Source organism: Cryptotermes secundus, unplaced genomic scaffold (assembly GCF_002891405.2).
Source record: "Cryptotermes secundus unplaced genomic scaffold, Csec_1.0 scaffold1089, whole genome shotgun sequence".
In the NCBI taxonomy this organism is placed as follows: domain Eukaryota; kingdom Metazoa; phylum Arthropoda; class Insecta; order Blattodea; family Kalotermitidae; genus Cryptotermes; species Cryptotermes secundus.
In genome coordinates, this window is record NW_019731997.1 from 411471 (window position 1) to 427292 (window position 15822).

The 15822-nt window shown below is 40.1% G+C and overlaps 3 protein-coding genes across 15 annotated transcripts in view; 2 read left to right on the forward strand and 1 right to left on the reverse strand.

Moving 5' to 3' along the window:
• The window catches only part of LOC111867517, a 6650-nt gene extending 1901 nt beyond the window's left edge, over window positions 1-4749 (forward strand). For all 4 annotated transcript variants that reach the window (XM_023857475.2, XM_023857477.1, XM_023857476.1 and 1 more), the window contains exons 3-7: window positions 819-976; window positions 1157-1816; window positions 1904-2025; window positions 2895-3034; window positions 3594-4749. In XM_023857475.2, coding sequence (XP_023713243.1) covers window positions 819-976; window positions 1157-1816; window positions 1904-2025; window positions 2895-3034; window positions 3594-3754 — 1241 coding nt within the window. In that variant the 3' untranslated portion in view covers window positions 3755-4749. The remainder of the gene's footprint in view (window positions 1-818; window positions 977-1156; window positions 1817-1903; window positions 2026-2894; window positions 3035-3593) is intronic.
• Window positions 4750-6502: 1753 nt separating this feature from the next.
• LOC111867512 (protein-lysine methyltransferase METTL21D) overlaps window positions 6503-15822 on the reverse strand; it is a 16106-nt gene continuing 6786 nt past the window's right edge. The window contains exons 2-4 of one of the 5 annotated variants that reach the window (XM_023857464.2): window positions 7803-7894; window positions 7176-7365; window positions 6503-6811 (exon numbers count right to left, since the gene is read on the reverse strand). In XM_023857464.2, the coding sequence (XP_023713232.1) occupies window positions 6578-6811; window positions 7176-7365; window positions 7803-7825 (447 nt within the window). In that variant the 5' untranslated portion in view covers window positions 7826-7894 and the 3' untranslated portion in view covers window positions 6503-6577. Of the gene's footprint in view, window positions 6812-7175; window positions 7366-7467; window positions 7895-15822 lie in introns of those variants that run through there. The other 4 variants (XM_023857467.2, XM_023857463.2, XM_023857465.2 and 1 more) reach the window with 4 other exon arrangements.
• Window positions 7969-15822, forward strand: part of LOC111867510 (protein Peter pan) — a 13378-nt gene continuing 5524 nt past the window's right edge. The window contains exons 1-6 of one of the 6 annotated variants that reach the window (XM_023857457.2): window positions 7969-8144; window positions 9433-9478; window positions 10620-10787; window positions 12085-12408; window positions 12561-12745; window positions 14686-14830. In XM_023857457.2, the coding sequence (XP_023713225.1) occupies window positions 9461-9478; window positions 10620-10787; window positions 12085-12408; window positions 12561-12745; window positions 14686-14830 (840 nt within the window). In that variant the 5' untranslated portion in view covers window positions 7969-8144; window positions 9433-9460. Of the gene's footprint in view, window positions 8235-8276; window positions 8296-8315; window positions 8556-9432; window positions 9479-10619; window positions 10788-12084; window positions 12409-12560; window positions 12746-14685; window positions 14831-15822 lie in introns of those variants that run through there. The other 5 variants (XM_023857459.2, XM_023857455.2, XM_023857460.2 and 2 more) reach the window with 5 other exon arrangements.

The window sequence follows — 15822 nt, forward strand, 5'->3', positions numbered from 1 at the left end:
AATACATACACTTATATCCTATAATGCACAGTACACTTAAAGTTGAACGTTTCACATTCACAGCAGCTTCCTGGTGTTGTAAAGTTTTTAAAAGTTTCTAGATGTTATTTTAAAAAACCTTTATTGTCAATAGTTAAAATTTTTAAACCACGTAGGTTCATGTCCGTACTCCTATCGTTCCTGGTGTTGTAAAGTTTTTAAAAGTTTCTAGATGTTATTTTAAAAAACCTTTATTGTCAATAGTTAAATTTTTTTTAAACCACGTAGGTTCATGTCCGTACTCCTATCGCCCTTCTTGTATGGGGCAGATTTTGTGCCGCCTGTCTCTCTTGATGAGGATGTTCTTGATGTCGTCCAGGGTTTGTTCGTGGCTTGCTGTGTTGTTTTCACAAACTGAAGTTTGTATAGGGCGATGTGAATGACTACTTGTCTTTTATATAAAGAATTCGATGCCTGCTTCAGTGGTGGATACTGCAGAGGAAATGCAGGCCGTTCAAAATGGATATACCTTCATCTGCAACACTCCCAAGACTGACACATGTGACTGGAGTGCAAAACTACATTTTTAATCAATTATTGCGCTATTTCTTGATCAGAACTCTTGGTACTGCTATTGATGATGTTTGACAAGCGTTTAACCTAAGGTGTAACCACATTTCTAATCATGCTGTTTCTGGAACATTTCTCAAGGACTCTAGTTCATTACTGAAAGATTTCTAGAGTTATTTTTATATAAACTTTTAATTGTTTTGGCCTGTAATATACACCGCCCAGTTTTCTGCTCTTATTTCTGGGTCATTCTCTGTATTAAATTTCAGAGCCTAAAAGCAGGAGAAATTTCATTTTGGAGAATGTGAGACACTTGCGAGAAGCGCAAAGTTATGTGTGTAACAAAGAAGAAATGAACACAGTCTCTGGAAGGCCTAGAACAAATAAATTTGAAAATATGCCAGCAAAAGTACCTTCGTATATTAACGTAAGTAACATAATATCAGGACTACTAATGTAGTTTGCAATCCTGTCAATAAAATGGATTTAACATAATTCCTTCACTAAGATTCATTACATCAAGTACTCACTTCATAAAGGTTGTCACAATACATAATAAAAGTGCAGTAGATGTTCCAGACTAAATTTAAGTGATTTTAATTTACAGGGTTCCCAGTCAAAGAAGAAGAAGAAGCAGAGCACCACAGAAGCCTCCATGAGAATTTCAGGAGTATCAGAACTGCCATGTAAAACATTGGGAGGTATTCGTTCAGGTTCAGTTCTGCCACGGGTTGGTATAACACACAAGGAACATGCAAGAGCAAAAGACTCTATACCAAAGAGAAATGGGCCCGGAAGGTACACAAATAGTGCTGAAATTCTGAGTGATCATGTGGCAGAGTCTGTTCATCGACAGAGTACTGATCTGTCACGCAAGGTTACAAAAGAAGTTGCTTCCTGCACAGAATTATCCTTAGACATGTCTGATATTTCATCAGTGGACATTGCAAGTGAGCCCATTGAATTCACTGGCAGCAGAAGTGTGGGGTGTCAGACTGTTGATCCAAAGAACTTTGAAGAACTGTACAATGTGGGGGTGATCAAGTATCCATCAACCAGAAAGATTCCTGGAACTAAGTTAAGGCATTCAGAAAAGAAGCTTCCCACATTTGAAATGGAGCAGCAGACAGACAGGGCACAAAGTCGTGACAACAGGATACACAATACAACTGGCGACAGGCTGATACCTGATGGGAGTGACGATCCTGACATTCAGAAATTATCACTGTATGAGCACAAACAGGATGTGCACGAGCATCAAGAAGTGGTAAATATGTTTCCATATTGCCAGTGAAAATATGTGGTTGTAAATCAGTTTGTGATTGGTGTACAATTTTTTTTTTATATATTTCAGGGACCTGGAACTGATTACATAAAAATGAATGTCATGTCTGTGAAGGCAAGACAGAGGACTGTTGAAGCGGCAAGTGATCCTTTGAAACCCCCTTCCACCTACCAGAAAGGGGTCATCCCAAAGTAAGCATGTTTACATCAAAGTACAGGTTCTGTGAAGTCTGCGAGCCATTACCACGCTGTATTTGCCTATCCTCTTCATTCTGTATGAATCCTAGACATCAACAACGCCAGCATAGAGGCTGTGCAAACTTTTGAGTTGCTGTTCAGTGAGACTTCTTATGGTGATAGAGATCCAAAAAGCATGCCACTCGGCTCATTGTATCAGATCTTCGGGAGAATATGAAATAAGAATCTTACAACTGTGCAGATTATTAGGTTTATTAACTCATTATAGTTTGCAAAATGAAATTTGTATGATTCATTATGGCTACTGATATTGATTCAGCTCTACACAGTGTGGATGTGGGCAGTGTTGCCAGCATTTCAGATATATGCTGCCTCCGTCTGTAGGGTTGAATTAGTTACAGTAGTTGAGTTTCTGTGTATATATGGATTTTTGGTTCAAAAGAAGCCTTGGAAGAAACGGTCTTTCAGAACAAAAACCTGTGTGCGTATGGACACTAGAGCACCCTACCCACTTTGATCCTGAAGGTGGGTGCGGCATATACCTCTGAAACATCAGAAACACTGCCCACACCCAAGAGCTGAATCAAAATCAGCTTTGAATCAGCATGAAAACCTGAAATCAGTAATATAAATACATCTACATTTATGTGGAAAATCATTTTCTTGTTTCCTTATGTGCTGATAGTTTTACAATTATAAAATCCTGGAAAAGAGGCGCAGGTTTCAGTTTGAATGCATCATCACGTGCTTTACCTTCTAAATTGTCCACTGTAGAGAATATAACCAGGTCCTCAAACATAATACTTTTCATCCATGGGTGTTGATTGTGAGATGAAATATGAAGCAGCTGCTGACTTTTGCAGGTATCTACAAGAACGCCGTGAGGCCTTGCAAAAGGAGGCAGAGAAGCAAGAGCGAGATGTTCCTGATCCAGCTTGTCCGCCAGGACATGTAACCCTCCAAGACTCAGACAGGAAGGAAACTCTCAGAATGCTCGAACAAAGTAAGGACGCATAAATTAGAACTTGCAGGAATTTTGGAACCTGTTCTTACATAAACTGTGGTTAAGCTTCTTAGTGTAAACTCATTCAACCTTTAAAAGCATCTAAAAAACAGCACAACCCCCCCCCCTAAAAGGGGGGGAGGGGGAAGGGGAGGTTGGATTTCAGGGAGCCGAGTTCGAAGAGTGACGAACAATTCTTTTCTGGGACTAGAAAATCCTAGCTTAAAAATATGAATTTGAGAAAACAACTGCATCAACAGTCTAAAATTGTATTGGGGTTATATTCCCAGTAGGACAGTAGATTTCTATCTTCTCCACAGTTCCTAGACTGGCTCTGGGGCCCACAAAACATTCTGTCCAGCTAGTACCAGGGGGTTTCTCTGACTGGGGATAAAGTAGCCATCAGTCTGTCTAGTGAAAATGTTAAGAATATATGGACATACCTACATTCCCCCATACATCTTCATGGCACGTTGCTTAATGAATTAAAAATAAGGACAACTGTGCTTATTTTTTAAACACAGGAACTGCACAGTTTATGACATTTGACTCATTTCAGATTATGGAGACTTGATTCAGAAGCTGAACATGATGCCTGTCAGGACAGACACGCTGAAGATGCGCAACAGAAAGATTGAACTGGAGCAGAAACTGAACAAGATTGAGGAAGGCATAAAAGTGTTTTCCAGACCTAAAGTATTTGTTAAAATAGGTGCCTGATGAACAAGCATGGAAACTTGCGTACATGTCTGACATGACTCATGCAGTGCGTCTGTGAAGTGCCTTGTGGTGTGACACACTGCTGTTGATACACACTTGTACCTATAAACTGCAACAATTAATTCACTTCTAATTTTTATTTGCTGCATCCTGTTGTGTTATAGTATACAGTTTCTTTATTGGAGTCGTAACACAACAATATCAAGGTCAAGGCCAAGATTGGCTCAGCTACATGTTTCGGCTATTAAAGCTATCATCAGGCAAATACATGATTAACATATTCACACACTACGAAACTGCAATTGCGATAGTGAAGCCGGATACTTGATAATTATTACATTATAAAATGCTTGGCATAAAAGTACAATGAACTAGACTATATAAAAATGAAAGTTATAGGGTAAAACAAAGTTAAGACTCTTCATGTGATGTTTTACAACATTAAGTTAGTTGTTGCAATTTTGTTATATTCCCGCGGACATAATGGTATATTCTAGATTTTGTGTACATGTAATAAACTGCTTTTGAGGCCCATGGTATGGATGTAGTATAGTATGGATGTTAATTGTTTAGCTGGTGCCTCATCTTACAATGTATTTGTCCGTTCTGTGGGGAATATAAACAGCAGACTCAGTACATTCTACTTCTTAAGCAGAAAATCCTTTTTCATTCAGTGGTACAGTGGTTATGGTGTTGCAGTTCTGGCTGTAGGAGTTACCAATGAAGTTCAGACTGGAAATGCTTCCTCAGAGAACCTCATTACAAGGGATTTGTGGTGGGAGAGCACTGTGTATGATGGGAAAAGCTATGAATGAATGAATGCGCAAGGGAAGGGCCCTCCCAGACCATGCACCGCAACCCACAGTGGTCTTGGGAAAAGCTAACTGAAACAAGCCCAACTGGTATACTGTGCAGTTTCATTTATAACAATAATCAGTAAGTGACAACTGTTAAAATTACTTTTCTGTGAAAATACAAACTGCTTTAAAAATCTACCATATTTTTTCTTTATAAAACAAATTATTTATATTTGTTGTGTTTCCAGCAGTTATTTGTCACCAAACATAGTTTATTCAGTTCCTCAAAATGTTGCATATAAAAACTCTGCTGTTACATGTCCTGCAGTCTGGATTTAAATTTGCTGTACGTGTCACCATTTCTATCATAAGTTTTGTCCATGGGTTGTATGATTTATAGCTACACATGTTTTAGGCCGCGCCATAGCTCAAGTGGTTAGTTGTTGGCTTCCCACCGCGGTGGCCCCAGTTCAATCCCGGGTCTGGTAAAGTGGGATTTGTGGTGGACAAAGTGGTGCTGGGGTGGGTTTTCTCAGAGTACTTCGGTTTCCCCTGCCAATCTCCATTCCACCAAATTCTCCATCATCATAATCACCCAGGGCGGGCTACAATAGGCCAATTGGTGGCCGCTGTGCCGAGTGGACCCAATTGGGCTCCACCCCCCACTAAGTGAATTTAATTTTAATTTTACACATGTTTTAATATTTAATTTCATTACATAAGTTGGTATGGAAGGTTTCAAGAGTCTTATATATTTTATAAAATGCATACTATATTTACAGTAGCCTGAAAAAAGTTGTAACAGTGAATGGTACAAATTTAATGTTCCACATTGTGAACCTTTTAAACATGGATGATCATAATCAGCAGAAGGATTCTTGTGTATGCTCTGAGCTAGCCGATCATCTGACTTGGGTTTTTGATGTAGATGATTGGTACCAACTTATCTGGCAGTGCTTCTCTGGTAAAATTCAGCTTTTACAAATTCCTGTATGAATAAAATAGTTACAGTTATCTCTCACTGCTTGAAACGGTGTGGCTATAATAATTTAAGAGAAGGAAGGAAAACAAGGAAGTATTCTTATAAGTAAATTATATAATGTGGAAAAGAAGCACGAGATATATCTCATTCCTTATTCTAAACTTTCTGAATCTGCTGAAGATCACTGATGTCTCTATTATGACATAAGTCTGATGAGTACTGAATTATGGACTGGTAAGTTGGCATCATTACCTTTAAGGTAACACTACCTGTATCTTTAGGGTTGAACCATGCTATGTAGTGTTATAACCCAGACTACAATATGGATCTCCACAACTGTAAAAACTTCGAATATTAAATATCAGTCTCCTTGCCAGATCTGAGGTTTTCACAGTTGTGACTATGACGAGTGGGGCGTGCGGTAACGTAGTTGGTTGAGGGGCTATGCTACAAGCCGGTAGGTCGCAGGTTCAAGTCCCGATGAGGTAATTGGATTTTTTTCAGTTGACCTAATCCTTCCAGATGCACTATGGCCCTGGGGTTGACTCAGCCTCTAACAGAAATGAGTACCAGGAATTAATTAAATAATTTTCCTGGGAAGTAAAGCACGGCCGGCACGTAGGGCTGACAACCTTACCGCCATCTTTGAGCCAATTATCTAGATATTGTCTGACCCTCAACGTCTCACAACCCTATGGGCCTTCACGGCCTGGTACAGGGATAGCTTTACTTTTACTATGATGAATACATTCTTCTATGTTGCAACTCCATATGGTTGAGAACAAGGCTGTCATTTTGGAGGAACACACTTCCTCTATCTGAGGAGTAAACTGCACAGAAAACCAGAAGTAGTAGATGCAATCTGCTCATTTCTTTCTTGGTTTACTTTTCAACCCTGAAAAGAGAGGTGATATCTTCTTGTCCCTTTCTCATCTGATCTAATTTGCTTTGAGTCAAGTCAATGAAAGGAAGGATTAAATACGATATTTATTTGCTTCTATTGATCATACAATTACTGCATGACACCAGTACATGATATAGACCTCAGTTTGCTAGAGATCTCTTCATTGCTCTGAGAACAACAATATCTGGGCTACAGAAGTCTGGGTGCTGCTCCTGTTCTGGGATCTTTGTCACTTCAAAATGGCTCTCTAATTTCTCTTGAAAAACCTTCCATATGATACGTTGCTTCTCTGTGTCTCGCTCCTCCTGGCTAATAAACACTTCAGTGCTGACATCTGTCAGACAACAAAGAGTCTTCACTAATGGCTCCACAGACTGAAAGTGAAGAACAAATTCCAAATTTCTGTGCTTAAGAACATGAAAAATATGAGAAATAATACAACATACATGCTTGAATAAATGTGCCCTAGATTGATTTACAGTTTCCAGTGTTCACTTCAGATAAAGGGCTGTGAAATACAGTCAGAAAATGGACAGAAATATCTATATGACCTCAAAACATAGCATGCAATAAATGCCCTGCCTTCAATACAGAAACACTGGAATTCCACTACAGTACCATCCAGATAAACACCAAATCTTAATCCACCAGAGAAGCACTACTTTATTGACTACAATGCAGAATTTGGTATTGTACAGATATCTGTTTAATACATCTTTTAACGGTATGAATATATACCTCCATGTAGTATACACAATCGGCCAGGAGTAGTACATCTGGTGTCTTCCAATCCTGAATATCTGAGCCCCACTGTAGAACCTGGGTGCAAGCTTTGCCCCCACAAGATTCCCATACAACTTGATTTGCATCAATGTTTTTCTGAAGGAGTGGCATAGCCTCAAAAAGGTCTGTCATCGTTACACATGCACTGTTAAGAAAATAAAATTTCACTCGGTACAGAACTCGAGGGAACGTGACATGGCACTCACAACTTGCATAGAAATACGCTAAGGCACATGGTTATACTCACCCAATTCTCTTACCCAAAGCATGCTGCTGTTAGACCCACACAGCCCAAGCCAGCACCAAGTTCTACGACTGATCGACCTCTAAGCCAGTCTTGCATTTTATTGCATTTGGCATCCAGATATTTCGCTAATACTAATGCTGAATCCCATACGACACAACTAACATCTCCTACTTCTTTTTGGCATAATGTTAAAGATTTACCACAACTGCTTAAATCAAATTTTCTTATAAAAAAACCTTCTTCCATTTCTAATTGTTCTCTAACCTCAATAATTAAAAACTCCTGTTTCGGAAACAAGACAAAATAATAATGAACTGCGCCCACCCTCAACTCACGGATCAACTGATAGCAGTCGCATGTGGACGTGGGTGAGCGAGAACTGTCAGTGAAGCGCACTTTCAGCGATCCATGCCACACGTATTGCAACCTGCAATACATGGACATTTATGTTCATTTATGTGTGTGTGTGAGAGAGATAGGCCCTTTGTTTAGTAGTCCGTGCTTCAGATTTAACAAATACATGAAATTTCTCCCGTTTTCCTTGTCTCAGTCACCAAGGTCACCAATGTCATAATTATATGAATTTGGCTTGGTGGATTATTGAAGAGGTTGGTCGTCGTGATCGTCGTGATGGTGGTATTGGCGTCGTTTGTTTTGTGTGTTTTCTGTCTAGCAAAGTAATGAAATTCACCAGCAGTTTTGTTTACGTAACATACTGATGACCATATGTATGTTACTTCATGGGACTGTAAAATTTGCGATAGAAGGTATAGCTGAGAGAAATAAAAATAAATATTATCACACTGAACAAAACGAACCACGTGTGAGGTTACGTTATTAAGTTTTCGTTGCATAATTAATTAAGAAAAGAAAATTAACTTGGCTTTGTGAGTCGAGTTAGCCCAGTCGGTATAGATTTCTGCCGGGTTTCGATTTCCGGCAGGGGCAAGATTATTCTTTTCTCCATAGGGTCCAGACCGGCTCTGCGACTCACTAAGCCTTCCATACAGAGAGTACTTGGGACAGTCTTCCCGGGGGTGTAGCGGCCGGGGCGTGAAGCTGATCACTCCTCTCCATCTAATGCCAAGGTCAGAACAGGTGGAGCTGATTTCGCCCCCCACATATATTTTCATGGCATACTGCTTAATTAAGCTTAAGGTCAGCTTTACATTCTTAAAAATTAGAGCTCTGGCAAGTACGGTAAATGACGGTGACTGAAAATGTTAGTTTGTTAATTGGTAACCAGACTTTGGTATGATGACCAGCATCTGCATGACTCATAAAAGTATTGAAATTTAACATGCAGAACAGTTAATATTTTGTTTGCAAAAATATAGTTTCTAATTTAGTTTCGCATAGTGGGGGTGGAGTCCAGTTGGGCCCACTGGCGGCCACTGATTGGCCTGTTGTACCTGCCCCAGTTGATTATGATGATGGAGAATTTGGTGGAATGAAGCTTGGCTGGGGAAACCGAAGTACTCGGAGAAAACCTACCCCAGCGCCACTTTGTCCACCACAAATCCCACTTGACCAGATCCGGGATCGAACCAGGGCCTCCACGGTGGGAAGCCAGTAATTAACTGCTTGAGCTATGGCGCAGCCTTTTGTAATTTAGATGGTTAAGGCACTTTGCTACAAGCCGGAAGATCGCAGGTTGAAGTCCCAATAATGTCATTGGATTTTTTTCAGTTGACTAAATCCTTCTGGCCACACTATGGCCCTGGGGTTGACTCATCCTCTAACAGAGATGAGTACCAGGAATTCACTAAAGAATTTTCCTGGGGAGTAAAAAGTGTGGCCGCTGCGTAAGGCTGACAACCTTACCGCCATCTTTGAGCCGATTGTCTAGATAATGTGGGACCCTCAATGTCTCACAACCCTATGGGCCTTCACAGCCTATTACAGGATAGCTTTACTTACTTACAGGTCGGTATCGCATTAGGTCACACTATTTTATTATTTCAGGTTGTGATATTGTGTTAAGCTTTCAAGGATGGGGAAAAAGAAGAAGGTAAGTTTGTAAAAATATGTGTTGTACTCCTGTGTCATTTTAAATTAAACACAGAACCAAACAATTAGGAATAAGTATGCAATGTTTTTAGCATCATAGTTTCCACAACAAATCAGGCTGCCTAATAGTGTATAAATTATCTCGGTTAAAATATGAACCAATTTATGTTTTTCCATGCCGCTCATGAATATCTCACTTAAAAAGCTCAGGCCCTTATAGAGTGGATTTATTTGTTATTTCAGAAGGTCAGTGAAGTAAGATTTCTAACATTCTCAGATTATTTAAAGTTAACTATTCATGGCCTTTCAGCAACAGAAATTATATGCTACCATAGAATGTTGCTTTAAATAAAAGTAAGTATGGAGAGGCTTACCTTCTCTCTATATATCTGTTTTTGTATTTTGTTGTGAAAGTGTTTTATTCTCCCAAATTTACAGAATGCCAAGTTGATTATTGCAAAACCCGAAGATTGTACAGCTGATATGTTGGTATTGATAATAGAGGGGTATTAAAACTCTAGATCCTGAGATAACTTTTGGATGCATTACTATCATAAAAGAAGTTACAAAAATTGACAGAACTTCAAATTCTCACAGTTACTTATAGATTGTTATCTTATATGAGAGAAATATTGTAGAAATTTCAAAAACAAAAGTTCTTGAATAATGGACAGGTGATCCATGCTGTATCTTCATGATTCTGTCAGGACAGAGGCAAGAGTTTAACTCAGTGTGAAGAATACCTATTTTAATATTTTCCTTTCATGTATCTTCAAGGCTTCCAGATAGTCATTTCTTTCTCCAGTTTATAAATTAAGTTTTATATGTACATCCTGTTTCCCATATGTATGCTACATGCCCTGCCCATATCCTTGATTTAATCATCATAAGAGTATCAGGATGAATAATGCTAGTTGTGAGTATTCTATTATGTAATTTTCTCCGTTCCTCTGTTAGCTAATCAGTTCTAAGATTTTCCTTAGTGCCTTGTTTTCAAGCAACTTCAATTTCTTTTTCCTCCCAGAGTGAGAACTCAAGTTTCAGACTCACTTAAAACAACATAATTAGCAAGGTAACCACAGTGAGCTTGTCTGTGCATTCAGAAGGCACTGAGTGTTCAATTTGTGTTCGATTTATTCCAGGGGCGCAATGTGAAGAACAATGTCCAGGCAAACACGGAAGAACCAGAGGAACTAAAACGAGCTCCTCATTCGTTTGTTATCCACCGTGGTAATGTTGGCAGTTTTGTTATTGAGCTTACAAGAGATTTTAGAAAAGTAATGGAACCTTTCACAGCCTCATCCCTGAAGGTAGGTGGACTACCTCTATATGGGATGAAATTCTTGTTTCTATGTGTAATCATAGGAGCCATTAAATTTCCTTGCCTTTCATTCTCTGTCATTGTAATTTTCCTGTAGATGACATTTGTTGGAAGACTTCCTTCATCAGCTATATGAATATACTGCCTGCTGAGGGTTATATCTTACTGTTGCATTGTTTGGCATATTATATTTGTGGTTTATGTAACAAAATTTTATTTGTAAGATTTGAGGCTTTCACGGCGGTGACTATGAAGAAAGCAGTCTTCTGAGATTTGGCACCGTGTATATGTGGTGTTAACCAACGTTTCGGAGGAACATATCGCCTCCATCTTCAGGGTAGAAGGAAAAATATAAGAAATCTGCAAGCGAAGAGACCGTGAGAACTGCTTTTACCGGTTCTCACGGTCTCTTCACTTGCGGATTTCTTATATTTTTCCTTCTACCCTGAAGATGGAGGCGATATGTTCTTCCGAAATGTTGGTTAACACCACATATACATGGTGCCAAATCCCAGAAGACTGCTCTTCAAAATTTTATTTATTTCTAATTCAAAATAATGTTATTACATAGTGTCAATGATAAAACGATTAATGAATAGTTTGGAATGGATGTGGAAGGAAGTAATTATGGCCTAATTGAAGCATGATACTAGCATTAGCCTAGAAGGACTGAGTAAAACCATGAAAATCCTCAGTAAAGATACATGGTGTCCTGGCTGTGATTAAGTGGGTGCTTCCTGAATATGAGTCAGAGTACGAGCCAACTTGATGGGTGGTAACTTTTCTCCTAGGTGAGATTTGAAATAAAAAGGATGGGAAAGGGTTAAGTACTTTTTTGCACAAGTCGTGTTTATGATAAAATTTCAGCCTGCTATCAATTTTCATTTTCCTCAGTGAGCAGATGAAATGCAGTAGGTTGTCTGAAATTAATTTAAACATAATTCTGCTTAGATTCTGTTCGTTGGGTAACAGTAATAAGCTGTGCCATTTGCCAAGACGGTCCAGTCCCAGGGCAGTCTATGTGGTGCAGAAATCATGATTGCCTTTTTGTTCTCTTTGTACTCAGCTTCTTCGGGCAAAAAAATGTTATAATGCCTTAAACTTTTCCACCAACACGTTATTCATGTATTTCCAGTTCACTGTACATAATTGTTCTCTGTCCTCTGCAGTCAATATGGTGTCAGTAAATAAGCTATTAAGCAACTAGGAGTGTCTATGTAGGTTACTTTTACAGTTTGTATGAGCCAGCAGCCTGACAGCCTCTTTCCCTCTGCCACTTTCTTTAGTCTCGGAAGAACAACGCAATCAAGGACTTTGTCTCAGTCGCTGGGTTGCTTCACGTGTCACATCTGTGCATCTTCACCAGCACTGACCTGGGGATGTACTTGAAGATTGCACGCCTGCCACAGGGCCCAACTCTCACTTTCTGGATACACAATTACTCCCTTTCACGAGATGTGATTTCCTCTATGAAGAAGCAATTTGTGTTCGAGAAGCTGTACCAGAATGCACCACTCGTTGTACTGAACAGTCTCAGTGGTGAAGGCCTGCACATGAAGCTCATGGCTTCCATGTTTCAGAACATGTTCCCGACCATCAACATTACCAAGGTGAGAAAGGCAGACCTGAGGGGAGAGTTTATAAGAGCTTTCAGTGGCTCTCTTTGTTATGGTTCTAGAAGTATGCTTGTCTACATGCTAACAGTGAGTACCCCAGTGTTTCTTGTCTGGTTTATTAATGTTAGAAACCTTGTGTATTACAGGTGAAATTAAGCAGCATCCGGCGCTGTGTACTCCTGAACTATAATGCCAGTTCCAAGCTGATTGATTTCCGGCATTATGCCATCAAAGCAGTACCTGTAGGTCTTTCCAAGGGTGTAAAGAAGCTGGTCCAGAGTAAAGTCCCAAATTTGGGGCGCTTTGAAGACATTTCTGACTTCATCACAAAGTAAGCCACTGAAACAGAAGTCCACAGAAATATGTACAGTGTGCAGTCAGTACCTTCCCCCTTGAGAACTCTGCTGTTTGACTCTGTCAGAGAATCAGCCATGTCTTGATTTTCCGATCTGTTCCTACGTCCATATTTGACATTATTATAACTATTTGTCATCTGTGTTATAACAGCTTATGTATGGTAGGTTATTATCAACATTACCATTATAGAGGGAAGACCAGAATCTGATTAATGAAAATTACTGTCTTACTTACTCAGTGCCCTTGAATTTGTCCTTCCTGCCACTATGTGATGCTGTATAATCTGGTAGAGCTTTCCTTACTCAGTGCCCTTCCCCATCACTATAGCGGCGCTACTTTTTTCCATATCCTACTTAGTCTTTTTTGGTGCAGCACACAAGCTGGAAGGTCACTGGTTTGATTCCCGATGACGTCATTGGTCATTGGACTTTTCAGTTGACCTAATCCTTCCAGTCGCACCATGTCCCTGGGGTCAACTCAGCCTTTAAGAGAAATGAGTACCAGGAATTTTCCTGGGGTAAAGGGTAGCCAGTGCATAAGGCTGACTATCGTATCGCCATCTATGAGTAGATCATCTATAAAATGTGGGAGCCTCGATGTCTAACAACCACAAGGGCCTCCACGGCCTGTTACAGGGATACCTTTACGTTACCTTATTCTTTTCCCCCTGAAGATGGAGGTAGCAGGTTCATCAGAATGTTCATAACATTAACAAGACCATGTGGTGTCACATGTCAGAAGGTAATATTCTACCTAGATACAGTAAGTTGCAGATTCACTGAAACAGGTAATGGCAGAGTTTCTTTTATCTGCCAGTATTATTTTAAGGGAAATTCATGGGAAGGGAAGAATGACATGGGCATATATTCAAGACATATGGCTATTGTAGGCAAAAGTGATCTGTGAAACACAGCGTGAAGTTTGGTTACATGGGAAGGGGCCAAGTTAAGCATGTTCTTTATTTATTTAAGAATGCTGTCAGAGGCTCAGGTTATATGGCATTGAATGGTGAGGATGATTAGTGAACAATGAATTGGGAAGTATCCCAGAATTTTCTGGAGAGTTTGAGGAAAATATGAAAAACCTCAGTAAGGGTAGCCAGTCTCCAGGTTAAGATTTGAACATGTGATCTCCCAAGCATAAAGCAGGAATGCTACCCACTTGCTCTGCATGCTACCTGCTTCACACTAGTTTGTTGCTTGGCTTATTCTTTGGCCCTGAAATGGAGGCCACATGTGAGGTAAGGCAAAATTGTCCCTGTGCTTAATTAGTTGAAGTAAAATGCCATGAAGACATATGAAGGAGTGTAGGTATAGCTTCACCATTCCTGACCTCAGCACTGGATGGAGGTGAGTGGTCTGCTTCACCCCTGGGGAAAGAGTTCCCAGTACTCATTGGATAGGAGGCTGGGTGGGCCTCAGAGCTCGGGAGGCCACATTTCCTCTGAAATATCGGTTGATTTTCAGTGGACTACACAGCATTATTTCCAGGAACACATAACTCTTCAAACACTGTTCTTCACTCTTTCTCTGATGCAAAATTTATAGGATCACAATTTTTGGACCCAAAGGATTTCTCAACTCCACACTAACTTTCCTGTGATACAGGTAAAACGGTAGGGGGTCCCGGAGACATTCTGGATAGTGTGGTATAAAAAATCTCTCACACATGCTAGGAATCAAACCCTGACTGTCCACCCCATAGTCCATCATCATCCCACAACTTTCCTGTGAAATATCTCTTTTAACAAAATATTAATTTTTTGTATGAGTCATTGTTATGTAACATTTGGAAGGCTGGACATTTGTCTGTTCTGTTTCCTTTTGAGGGATGATACTGCGAGCGTTGCTGCACCAGTCACTTGTTATTTTGGGGGGTGATTGAGCTTATTTGAGTGGCCCTTTGCCTCTTTAGGTCTGGTCAGCTGTCAGAAAGTGAAGCAGAGGATGACCCAGAAAGCCATGTCACCCTGCCACAGAAACTGCCTTCTCGAGGTAACCTCGCATCGACCCAGTCTGCCCTGCGACTTGTAGAACTTGGGCCCAGGTTGACATTACAGGTAAGTTCCACTCTCAGATATTTGAACCTCACAAATTTCTCAACAATGTCTCTGAAGAGACATTGTACCCTAAAGTTTATGGAAATGAGCTTTCATAAATTTACACGTACTGTCGATTCATACACACATGGCATTATTCTACACAAAATGCTGATAGAATGTAAACTTTGTCTTAAAACACATCTGAGGGTATGTCACACCTTGAGTAGACAACCTTGTGCATTCAATGAGATTAATGGTATAGCGATTCTGGTTTCCATCACATGTTGAAGGGCTTGTTATATATACGTAGGCGAGTCAAATGAAAACCTTAAATATTTTTTTGAGTAGTATTTATTGTGCAGAAGTGGTACAAAGCTGTATCACTTTTCAACATAATCTCCCCCACACTCAATGCAAGTCGTCCAGCGCTTACAAAGTGCATGAATTCCTTTAGAAAAAAGTTCTTTTGGTAGTCTGCGCAACCACTCATGCACCACGTGGCATACCTCTTCATCAGAACGGAACGTCTTTCCTCCCATTGCTTCTTTGAGTGGTCCAAACATATGGAAATCACTTGGGGCAAGGGTCTGGTGAGTATGCCAGATGAGGAGGACACTCAAAATGCAGGTCATTGATTGTCGCAACTGTTGTACGGGCAGTATGGGGCCTTGCATTGTCATGTTGCAAAAGGATACCTGTGGACAGCAATCCACGTCACTTTGATTTGATTGCAGGCCGAAGATGATTTTTTTAGGAGATCAGAGTATGATGCACTGGTGACAGTGGTCCCTCTAAGTGTGTAGTGCTCCAAGATGACGCCTTTTTCATCCCAAAAGAGAGTCAGCATAACCTTCCCTGCTGATGGTTGTGTTAGAAACTTCTTCAGTTTTGGAGATGAGGAATGGTGCCATTCCTTGCTCGCTCTCTCCGTTTCTGGTTGGTGGAAGTGAACCCAGGTTTCGTCCCCAGTAACGATTCTTGCAAGGAAGTCACCACCTTCTCGTTCAAAG